Below are 12560 nucleotides of genomic sequence, written 5' to 3' on the forward strand. Positions count from 1 at the left end.
GCCCCTTTTTTACCTTCTCCACTCACTATTTCTCAGTTTAATCTGCAATATCCCAAGTTTGCTTCTTATTTAATTTTTAACATGTTGACAGTGGAAATTCCACTGATTTGGGGCCTCAAAGAATAGCTTGGATTTCAACAAGTTTGTTCCCACTGAAATGTTCAGATCTGTTCAGATCAGGCTTTTTGAGGAAAAGAAATTGGAGGGAAGCTCCTAACCAATGGAGTATGTTTTGCTTACCACTTAGATCCCCTTCCCGCCTAGTCCTTGGCACATTACGTGACACAGTTGTTGAAAGGCCTTTTGAGGTAGAATTCTGTAAGGTGGGCTGGCCTGCAGTCAAGGTCCAAGCAAGCCGTGCCCCTAGCTGCTGGCGAAGGCAATCTCCTACTCCTGCACGCTGGTAGGATTGTCTATAGGGAAAAAATTACACAATTCAACTACTGAGGTGTCCCTACATAAAAGAAATTTGTTTATATTAATCTGAAGTGACCAGTTTCAACAACAAGCCATATTTCACTGTCATAAATACCAGGTCTGAGAAAAAAATTAAACATTGACCATTTCTTAAATCTAGAGAAGAAACTTGGATGCTTGAATACTGCTACATGAATAATATATACGAAAAGCATTAATCACCAATGCCCTAAATATTGCCAATAGTATAAATTATCTGCTGAACTGGTATTTATTCAATCACTACCACGTTAAATATTGTTTACACTTTTCGACTTGTACCAGTAGTGAACTAACTGTCATACTTATTCCTTTTGTAATCTATTTTCCTTATGCCATGACAAGGTGACCATTAAATTTAATTTAATTTAATTTATTATATTTATATTCCGCCCTCCCCGCTTTCGCAGGCTCAGGGCGGATAACAAATACAAACATGTTTAAAAACATTTAAAAACATAAAATAATACATTTAAAAACATTTAAAAACATTAAATATAACAATTCATGCTGCATAGTGGTTCATACATGCCTCTGTGTTTGCATAGGGGTGATGGTTTAACCCCCCCTTCACGGGGGGGGGGGCGGGCACTGCCCGGCGTTAGCCATATGCCTGGTGGAATAGCTCTGTCTTACAGGCCCGGCGAAATGCAAGCAAATCTTGCCAGGCCCTTGTCTCGCAAGACAGAGCATTCCACCAGGTCGGGGCCAGGACTGAAAAGGCCCTGGCCCTGGTCGACGCCAGGCGGGCCTCCCTAGGGCCAGGGACACTTAAAAGATGTTTTCCGCCAGAGCGGAGAGTCCTCCGGGGCTCATATGGTGAGAGACGGTCCCTCAGATACGTCGGTCCCAGTCCGCGTAGGGCTTTGTAGGTTAACACCAAAACCTTGAACCTGATTCGGTACTCCACTGGCAGCCAATGCAGCTGGCGTAGCACCGGTGTGATCCTTCCTAGCAATGATCCTTCCTAGCAATATCGACTGATGGGGTTCCTAATAAGGAAGTGGTGGATTTTGACATGTGACTTCCCCCAAAGGTAGGCTCCAAAAATCCAGAATTCCCCTTCTCCACCTACCTATGAAGGTTTACCCCAGCACCTGCCATTTGTCTCTCATGGGATGCAGCAGATGAGAGATGCGCTTGTGTGAGGAAGCCAAATCGCGCTGCCCACTGGTCCCCACTTCCCCCTGTACCCTCTTTCCACCCCTGCTGCCTCTAATTTTGATGCTTGCTCACTTGCTTAGCCATGCCACTTCCTCCCCCACTGTCTGCACCACCACCTGCCTGGCTTGCTCATTTGCCCCAAACTAACACCTCTCTCATCCTCCATCTTCCTCTTTTCTCCTCTGCCGCCTCCTACCTGTCTTGCTCATCTGGCAGTACACATCCTCCTCCTTTTCCTGCAGCTATTGCCTGCTCATTGGGTTGCTAAGCAACCCTCATAATGGTTGAGATCTTGTGGTACAGACATATCAGGGAGGAAGTTCCCCATTGCCACCTTGGAATCATGAGGATTTACAGCAATTCAATAAGACTAACACCAACACCTCTTAGTAACAAACTTCAATAACAGCTGGATTCAACAAAGATCTGTGATGTGGATGGCAAATACTCAGCCGGCCCATATTCAACTATGCAGTTTCTCTGCTGGAACAGCATTTCTGTTTGCTGAAGAGAGGGGCAGCCATTTCTGCCAATTCCCCCCTTCTACTGCAGACCCCCATTTTGCCCCCAGTGTTGTTCCTCAGGGCATCCTGCACCCCCCAAGATCAAAATTCAAGGGGAGGGATTTAGTGGATTGCGGAAAGAGAGAGAAGCAGAGAAGTCCTGCTCTGCAAGAACTGCATATGGTCAGATACTGTACTTATGGAAGCAGAACTTCTCCAAAGAGTTATCAGCAAAATAATCAAGTCTCATTTACCCTGGAAGAAGTGACTGTGCAGTTGGCGTAGGCCCGTTTGGGGCATACATGCCTATGCTGCTGATCCCACTGCTCCCCATACTGCCAGAAGTCTGGCCAGGCTGGGCATTTCGGTCTTGGTAATTCAACGGAAGGCTCTGAGGCCTGGCATAGTAGTAGGGAGTGGAGTGAGCATCGCGCGGCAGCGCTTGAGCAAACAGGGCAGCAAAATTCGATACCTTGAAAGAAAACAAAAAACAAAACACATTTTAAAATATACCTTTTCCATAGATTAAAGAACTCTGAGCGCCTTTTCACTATTGGCTTTTATTGACATTTATTTAGTATGTACTTGCAACTAAGTTTAATAAAACACATAACACATTTGATATTTTGAAACTATTCCTAATCTTTCTAAAGATATTTCAGATAGTCTTACTAATGTTTAGCACAGAAACTGATTCCTAACATTCCAGCTTCACACTTGGTCCAATTCTCAGTTGTAGGAATATAGAGGATCTACCTTGTTTGATTGCTTACGTGGATCTTCACTGAGGCTAAGGAGGAGGTAGAGGATTGACCATCTGTTTTTCAAGATGCCCTATCAGAGGAAGCAAATATTAGAAAAAATGGCATTGTCTGATATTATACCCTTTCTTCTCAACAAACAAGTGATTTTAACAACTTAGTTTAGAAGCAATATAGCTCAGAGATAGGGTAGAGTTCAGTAGCCTAATCTATGTACAACTGATTGGCAATCCCCGTTACCGATGTGGTTGGGTAGGCCCAAAAGACTTCTCATCCAGGTGGGATAAACAGGCTTCTCAAACCAGTTACAGACTTGTAGGTTTTATACTCAAAATGGAGAATAGTGCATGTATATTCCAAGCATCAAGAGGTTAACTGGCATTTTATTGTCTTGTACACAAGCAACCCTTTGTGTTCTTACACAAAGAGATTGGACATGCCTCTTCAATCCCTACTGACAGCCTACTTCCCTGACATTTCTGTTCAAGTGAGGTGAACGTGCAGGTACATGATGCTGTCCTGTACCAAGTTAGACCACTGGTCCATTGAGGTCAGCACTGGCTGACAACAGTTCTCCAGGGCAGTGATCTCTGGGCAGAGATCTTTCATATCACCTTCTACCTGAAGATGCCAGGGATTGAACCTGGGAATTTCTACAAACCAAGCGGATGCTCTACTCCTGAGCCACGGCCCCTCCCTGGTGGGGAGCTATCTTCATAGTGCTGCTTCAAAGGGCAGCCCATCATTACCATGTGACAGAGGATTAAAGGACTCGCACATGCAAGTCTAAACTGAACTGTGAAAACTGACTCATAATTTTTTTTGGTTAGCAAGTGTGTTTCCAGAAGCCTATGCTTCAAGTACAAAGGAAAGAAAACCAAGATCACTTAAGAGGTCGACGGAATGCATGATCAATAAATCAATACACATTATCTTAAAAATAAATAGTGATGAGATAAGTTTAACTTAAAAACACGTTTTTGCTGATTTGTATTTTCCCATTAAAAGTAATTTAAGACACTATACTCTAAAATAAATGCTGTTTATTATACTTTTTTTTTTTACCAAATATACATTTTTAATATTGTGCAAGTCAGACAGGAACAAACCCAAATATAACACATTTCCAAAAACCTCATTCTAACAAAACCACACTAGTCAATATTCAGTCTACTCCACTTCAGTAAACAACTCATCTCCAACTTAGTCCTGTACCTGTGAGTGGAGTTTTCTGTAAAGTTCCGAAAACAAAGCAGCATTTTCTTCCCTTCCTTGCCGCACAACTGTGAAGGGAAAGGCATATTAGTAGCACAATAAGCTTATTCTATGGATTATTAAAATTTAAATCAAGTATAACCCTCAGTTTGTCTACTATGCTGCATTTGTGCATGATGCATTAGATTAGACATAGCTCTCTTTGATTTACCAACAGAAATCTGTCTGCCACTTTGCTTACAGAGTGCTTGGTCACTGACAGTGCAGTGACCATGGAGAGAAACTAGTTTACCAACCTCTGCCTACACAGGAAGCAAGAGTACCGCCACATTAGGCCCTGGATAGCATCCAATGGTTGCCTTAGTTTGGAGATATATCTAACAAGGTAACTGCGGCTTGTAACCATCTCTGTGCCCTATGACATTACAACATCTCCCAACCAACATAGGAATCTTTTTGACACCATACTCAGAGCAATGAACTGGTAAAGTCATATTTTCAGGCTCACTGTAGCTTGTTTTTTAAAAAGATCATAAAACCAATTCTGAAGGCATTGTTTCCCATCCACCCTATGAATAGTCTTGACTACTAAACAAGCAGGACGTTACATGAGGTAGAACGGGGGAAAGTATTTAATTTTAGCAACTCAGTCTAAAAACTTATATCCTGATAGACTCACCCTTCCCACAAAAACTCAGTGATTCAGGAACCCAAACTCCCTTCATTTAATTTGATTCTGGCCAATTCTCATTCACGTTGCTCCGTCTTTTGTCTCATCTTAACTCTCCCTTTTCCTTTCCTCCTTAACTGTAATTGCTTCTGGTAGTTCCTTCAACACTCGCCGTGCAAACCTAAGCAGAGTTTCTAAGTCCACTGACTGCAGTAGACTTAGAGCCGAACTAGACAAGATGACTGACACGAGGAAAATGTGTGTCAGTTTCCCACAAGTTTCCAAGGGAAATGTAGTGAGAAAGACCCTCTGCCAGGAAGAAGAGGGATTCTCTCCTTCTTCTCCCTGGCAGAGGTTCTTTCTCTAAGCCTCTTGTCTAGTCTGCTCAGCTCCTTCTTGCCTGCTGGTGAGCTCAGCTCCCTCTGGCCGCCGAGTGCATTTAGGAGAGCAAGGGGAGCTGACAGCAGCGAGAGGGAGCCTAGCCACCGGCAATGGTCAGAGGGAGCTGAGCACGCTGGCAGTGGCGAGAGGAAGCGCACTCCCCTTGCTCCCCAAATGCACTCAGCAGCCAGAGTGAGCCGAGCACACCAGTGGGCAAGAGGGAGCTGAGCAAACTAGATGAGACGCCTGAAAAAAGAACCTCTGCCAGGGAGAAGAGGGATTCTCTCCCTCTTCTCCCTGGCAGAGTTTCTTTCTCACTACACTTCCCGTGGAAACTTGCAGGAAACCAACACGTCTTCTTTGCGTCAGGCATCTCGTCTAGTTCAGCTCTTAGAGGAGCATAATTCTGTTTCTGATTGCATCCTACTACTTTACTCAGCTAAGTGCTGAGTCTTCTTCTATCACAACAAACCACCTGCTGGCAGAAAAGGCTCTTTATGCTAGAGAACACATCCGTATTTTCCTGTTTTTTCCATAAAATCTTTTTCTGCGTCTTCACCCTCCTTCCCTAATGATCTCACATGACAGAAATATGAATGTTAGCAGAATGCATACAGCAGCAAAAATATAAAGAACACACAGATGTAGTATAATAAACCATAGTGAGTGTTAACAAGTAGTATATTGAAACTGATAAGAGACAAGGAACAAGAAACGAACAAGAAACTTACGCTCTTTTTTAATTTTTTCTGCTACTAGAAATTCATCTCTCTCAACAGTAGGGGCGAAGTTGCTTCCAATGACTCGCACTGCATACTGAAACTGCTGGGCTACATCAGCTGAAATAGAAATCACAAATTCAACATGTAACAACAATAGACTGTTAGCATATAACATTCCTTTTTAAAACACACGTGAGAATTTTGCATTTATAACAGACCAACATGAAAGTACTAAGGGTTTTCCTGCACAGAACAAAGATATTTGTCCCAGCTCTTCTGTGTGGGTGGGTATAATCAGCATAGACTTGAGAAATGTGTGCTGAATAACCTCAGTAGGTAAAACAAAGCTGCAGAAGCTTAAATCCCTCTACAGGCACTTGAATGATTGGTCCTACTTTAAATAAGTGATAAAGTATCATTGGGATATTTATTCATCACTTGTTAATTCAGCCAGTCCAATGAACCATACCATACCAAATACACATGGTAAAAGTTACTTCATGAGCGTTAAAACCAAGCAACAATTCATCTGTATGCATTCATTCTCACGCTGATAAACTAACTCAAAAGCTGCTGGAGACATATATTAAAACGAAGTTGGATTAAGAAAGTAATCCCAAATGTTCTTGTAGTTCACAACTGCATTCTTCAACATACATATTTCAAAGCCTAAAAAGAGCTCTGAACAAATCCCTTGTGAAAATGAAGAGAAACTGTGAGAAGCTACAGTACAGAGCATTAAAATGGGAAAAGTCCAAGAAGAGGTCAACCAGTGCTGTCTAATAATCTCTTAAAAAGTCAGTATAAGAAATTAAATAAATTGATGTGTGTCTATGATTTTCATTTTTAAAAAACCATTTGTAATAGCTTAAATTTGTAATAGGCTTGAATTTAAGATGACAAGTACTATTGGCTAAAAACATGAAAACAGCATGGGCCTTTGAGTCAAGGAGTCCAGCTTCCTGTGACTCCAGTATTTGTCTGTGAAGAGAAGAGAAGAGAAGAGAAGAGAAGAGAAGAGAAGAGAAGAGAAGAGAAGAGAAGAGAAGAGAAGAGAAGAGAAGAGAAGAGAAGAGAAGAGAAGAGAAGAGAAGAGAAGAGAAGAGAAGAGAAGAGAAGAGAAGAGAAGAGAAGAGAAATATGATTGTACAGGAAAGATATTATGAACCACAGAATTCTCTCCTTCTGTAGTCTTAGTCACTCTTCATAGCAAATTTATGTCATTTTTCCTTTCCTGGTTTTACACAGGCATACTTTTTAAATTGCTGTCATCTGTTTCAAGCCTCCAGGATGTGTAGAATATAATAAACAAATACCCTCTCAGACACAACACTGACTTTTACAATAGCAATCAAACCATTTTCATATCTGAGCTAGGTAAAAAACTTTTACTATATTATATTAAAATCATACAGAACTGTATTATGCCATCTGAGGGCTATCTTTATTACTCTTCTTACCTTTCAAACATTTATTATCTTCTTACCCTTACTCCTCTAAACACAAATGCAAGAGACATAAGCAATATCACTAGCCAGGTGAAATATGCACCTTTTAGGAACTACTTCACTAGAAAGTCAGCCACAGCTTTCCCAACATTCATAGTTTACTTAAACACTACACAGAGTTTGATGCTTCCACCAAACACTGTGGTAGCAAACCTTACTTATACCGCTGCTACTCACTAAAAGAACATTGATTTTTAAACATCTTTATTGTCTTTGTTGGGTTTTGCTGACAATACAACACTATGGGAAAAGTTAATGTTGTTCCCTTTTTTTAGCCTGGGAACAGAGCAATAGTATCTTGCCCACACAACAAGTCCATTGCCAAGATCGTATGAGCTGGGATGAGCTGGTCTCTCACACTTAATTCTATCCAAAATCATGGTTATAGCTAGCACAGAATAATCTCCTATAAATGGATTCCTCACATTTTCTTATCTTTTAAAAATAAAATGTTTTTCTAAGATGTTACAGGTGTGTAGTTTGAAGATTGTGAAAATGTATTTATTTAAAATACTTTACTGTCTTTTCCGACACAGTCAACTCAAGGCAATTCATAGGCGTATACAAGCATACGTAACATTAAAACACTAACCGTGCAATCCTAAAGGGAGTTACTCCAATCTAAGCCCACTGAATAACTGGAGTAACTCTTCTTAGGACTGCACCATAAAACTATTAAATCTCCTAAATAATTAAGAGCAAAACATCAAAGTATCATCCATTAAGACAGTCACCAAAGTCCATAATTTACGCATACAACAAAATCAACAAAAGTCTTCCAAAATACCAAGATCTCATAATAGGTTTTTAGTCCAGAGGCACCTTAAAGGCAAACGAGATTTTCAGAGTGTAAGCTTTCAAAAGTCAAAGCTCCATTCTTCAGATACAGGCTTGTATCAGAATAAGTGAGCTTTGACTCACAAAAACTTGTATGTTGAAAATTTTGTTGGGCTCTAAGGTGCCACTGGACTCAAATTCTGCTGTTCTACCGGAGACCAACACAGCTATCTGCCTGAAATTATGATTTCACAAATCATCTAACAGTGCAATCCTAAGCAAGTCTACTGAAAAATGATTTACCATAGACAGAATGTATGGAAAGGAAAAGAAAAATGGAATTGGTGGGAAGAATAAAGGTGGCATAAGAAACAGATAGATGGATCCCAAGCCATGGAAGGTTTTAAAGGTCAAAGCAAGCACCTTATGTGGAATGTAAAAAGACATAGGTAGCCAAAATAATATTTCCAGAATAAGTATCACATAGTAGAAACTATTTATTTCAGCCAACAAATAGACTGCCAAGTATCCTTACATTTGAATCTTGCTTAGAAGATGAACTTATTAGCCCTCATGGATGTGAACAAAAGTGAACCAGCAACTATATAATGCTATTTGATTCCCCTGAGGCTGGAGAAGCTTGAGATGTCAGTCCCCAATGACACTTAACATGTACGTGTTTTTAACCCACCATTTTCTTATGACTAAATCAAGGTGTCTTAAAATCTGAAGAAATGTTCTATTCCTTTCTGCTTTTGAAAACCCAAGAGGTTCAAGCATATGTAGAAGCTGAGATTATTCATGTTTTGACTTTGTTTTCTGCTTCCTTGTTGTAGATGGCATATCTTTAAACAACAAATTCTCGTTTTGTTATTTGCATAACAATTTCTCTTAAAATTTTCAAAATGCATCATTTGAACTTAGCCTGACAACAAATAGTTTCAAATGGGTAGCCATGTTGGTCTGCAGAGAAGAGCAAGATTTGGGCTCAAAAACACCTTAAAGAACAACTAGATTTCCAGGGTATGAAATTTTGAGAGTCAAAGCTCTCTTTGGACTGTTGATTCTGGAAAGCTCATATCCTGGAAATGTAGTTGAGTCTTTAAGGTGCTACTGGACCTGACAATAAAAAGCAATTCTTTTAAGGCCTAATTTTATCACCACCACAAAGAAGGGTGGCCTAGTCTTCATAACAACAACAATATTTGATTTATATACCACCCTTCAGGATGACTTAACACCCACTCAGAGCGGTTTACAAAGTATGTTATTATTATCCCCACAACAAAACACCCTGTGAGGTGGGTGGGGCTGAGATAGCTCTGAGAGAGCTGTGACTGACCCAAGGTCACCCAGCTGGCTTCAAGTGGAGGAGTGAGGAATCAAACCCAGTTCTTCAGATTAGAGTCCCACGCTCTTAACCACTACACCAAACTGGATCTCTATTCTACAGAGTGAAAGCTCGCATATGGTTCAATCTTGTGCATGCTTACTGATGAGTAACTTGCACTAAGTTCAGAGAGACTTACTCCCAATGTCTAGGCTTGAAGCATTAGTGTTTTATCTCTATGGTAGACACAACAGTCTGGATACATTTCAGAGCCTTCTGCTTACTTCTCTTCAATTTCAAGTTAGCATCTGAGCATCTCTCTTTACCTTATTTATTTGCTTCATTTATACCCCACCTTTCTTCAATGGGGACCCAAAGCAGTTTAAAACATTCTCCTCACCTCCCTTTCATCTTCACAATCACCCTGCGAGGTAGCTTAAGTTGAGAGTGTGTGATTTGCCCAAGGACACCCAGCAAGTTTCAATGGCAGAGGTGGGGATCTGAACTTGGGTTTCTCAGACCCCAGTGCAGTACAACAATCACTACACATTGGCTTATCAGATTTATAAACTCTGTCCACTTCCAGTACAACATTTGCATATAAAACTCCCTGGTGAAATGCAAGTCACTTCGACTGATCTCGCTTGTCTGATGATAAATCTTTCTAATTCTTAGGATGGCATGGTGTTATACATTCCCCCTCATAATATAGTCTGGTGAAATCTCCCACAGAGTAACACAGGTCCCCACAACCTTGTTTGATATTCCTAACAGCACATACATACAATCCGCCCAAACAAACTTTCGTCACAACCAAAATTATTTTTATTAGTATTGTTTATAGTCTGCCTTTCTCATTGAGATCCAAAGGAAGATTTCATGCTGCGAGTGAATACAATATAATCAACCAGCGCCAGAGCCCGTTGTGAAATAATACAACTGGCCCTAGCAGCAGGCGTCAGGCTGAGCTGCCCCGCCCCGCAGCAGGCCGCAACTGGCCATGCAGCCCTGTGCTGCTGCAGCCTGGGCAGCCCTATGCTGCAGCGGGCTACTGGGCCAGACAGCCCCGCACCACAGGAGGCTGCTGGGTCAGGCCACAGCGGGCCGCCTGTTCAATATACTATGTATTTTATTATGTACTATGTATTTTACCTACCAAAGCTCATAAGTGAACCTGACTATCTCAACTGTGAATTTAGAAATCAATGTTTCAATTTGTTAGCATAAATTAATTTATGGAAGTGTTACTATCTGGGAATTGTATAACAGCATAAAAGTTTAATATTCATCTCATTATAACAAGCTATTTAGTACACAGTTATAGATATTTCCCTGTTCTTAGACACAGGGCCAGACCAAGGATTTTTTAAACCCCAGCAAATGACTTCACTGCCTCTCCACGCTGTGGGGAAGCCACCATCCTCCTTGTCCCTTACCCCTGCACTGTGGGGAAACTGCAGCCACTCACAGATCACAGTGGGGTCATGACTGTGACTTACTGTGGTGCCACATTGCCCGAGTGGTTCAGAGTGGGAAGTGCCCCTCTCTACAGCCAAACTGCACTGCTCTGACAGTATCTGGCTAATCCTAGCACCACTGGTGACTGACCAACACCTTGTAGATGAAATGACATTTGGTTCTGTCTTGTAGATACGATACAAACGATTCGATACAAACGATTCTATACAAAACGATTCGATACAAACACCTTTGGTCTGCAATGACTCTAGCAGTATTGTCACAACACTCAAGTTGGGGGAGGGGGGTATTAACAACAAAATGTATTCAGTTTTTGTTCAAAAGCATGACAAATATCTGATGTATTTTAACATCCTCCCATGAAGGACATAACTGAGCAAGCAGTCACATTTAGCGCTCCTGAACTAAACAAAGATGTGTTTCACTGTGGTTCCTTGTTGATGGCATCTGCAGCCCTTCTTCAGAGGGGCTGTGGGCAGAACACTTGCTGCACCCGTTTGTTTTTTCACAGCACCCATGACCCCATCCAGTGCCCTAGTTTGAGGTCCCATGAGGGAAGGCGGCAGACCCTTGAACCCAGAGACCCAAACTCCCAACTCGAGAGCCAGATGGGGTTGCCAGCCTCCAGATAGTGGCTGGAGATCTCTTGGAATTACAACTGATCTCCAGGCCACAGAGATCAATTCCCCTGGAGAAAATGGTTGCTTTGGAGGGTGGACTCTATGAAATTATACTATGCTGAGATCCTTTCTCCCTCCAAACCCTGCCTTCTCCAGGCTTCCCCCCCCACACACACACACACACACCCATTCTCCAGGAATTTCTCAACCTGGAGCTAGCAACCCTAGCCAGGTGAGGGGCCTCCGAGGAAGGAGAAGGGAGCGCCCATCCAGCCTCACCCGCTCCCTCCTTCCCGAGGCCCGTTATCATTGGGTGGGGCGGGAGGAAGCCCATGGGAGGCGGAGGCTGGGAACCTGGCTGGAGCCGGTTCTGCCCTTCGTGAAGCGACAGAGAGGGACGAAGACGAAGGACCCGCCCGCTTCTCCCTCCCTAATCGGGCAGTAGAGGAGACGCAGCCCGGTTACCTTCGCCCTTGCCCAGAATGCGGCAGCACAGGGTCTGCAGCAGGACGTTGGGGGACTTCTGGTCCGGACTCGCCATCGGCGCCAGCAGGGGGGAAGAAAGTGCCCCCGCCAGCGGCCGCCCTGCCCTCCGTCTTCCCGCCCGGCCCGCTATTCAGGGCGCCATTTGAACCAAACCCGCCGAAAAGGGGAGGGGGAGAGCGAAGGCTTCAAACGCGGCCCCCACAATGCTCCGCAGCCCGGACGGTGCACTGCAGAACACCTTCCCTCCGGCAACTAGCGAGCCTGGCAAGGAAGTTCCGAGGGGCAAACTGGCCAAGTCACAGCAATGTGGGCGAGGGGGTGTCTTTTTTTCGCCCCTCCCTTACGACAACACAGCGGCCATGAGGCTCTTTGAGCCCTGTTTTGTGGGGACACGGATCAAGAAAAAGAAGCGGACGTCTTGGTGTCGTGCAGTCACTGGCCGTGCATCTTTTTACTCTGCGGACACGCTCATTACAAAAGAAGAGGAT

General features: G+C 42.8%; 1 protein-coding gene across 1 annotated transcript in view; it reads right to left on the minus strand.

Moving 5' to 3' along the window:
* Positions 1–12325, minus strand: part of TUBGCP3 (tubulin gamma complex associated protein 3) — a 56290-nt gene extending 43965 nt beyond the window's left edge. Inside the window, exons 1-6 of the mRNA XM_054975017.1 lie at positions 12052–12325; positions 5882–5989; positions 4100–4167; positions 2880–2957; positions 2378–2595; positions 241–413 (exon numbers count right to left, since the gene is read on the minus strand). Of these exons, the coding sequence (XP_054830992.1) occupies positions 241–413; positions 2378–2595; positions 2880–2957; positions 4100–4167; positions 5882–5989; positions 12052–12127 (721 nt within the window). The 5' untranslated portion in view covers positions 12128–12325. The remainder of the gene's footprint in view (positions 1–240; positions 414–2377; positions 2596–2879; positions 2958–4099; positions 4168–5881; positions 5990–12051) is intronic.
* Between the last annotated feature and the right edge of the window lie 235 nt (positions 12326–12560).

This window comes from Eublepharis macularius, chromosome 3 (assembly GCF_028583425.1).
Source record: "Eublepharis macularius isolate TG4126 chromosome 3, MPM_Emac_v1.0, whole genome shotgun sequence".
NCBI classification, from domain to species: domain Eukaryota; kingdom Metazoa; phylum Chordata; class Lepidosauria; order Squamata; family Eublepharidae; genus Eublepharis; species Eublepharis macularius.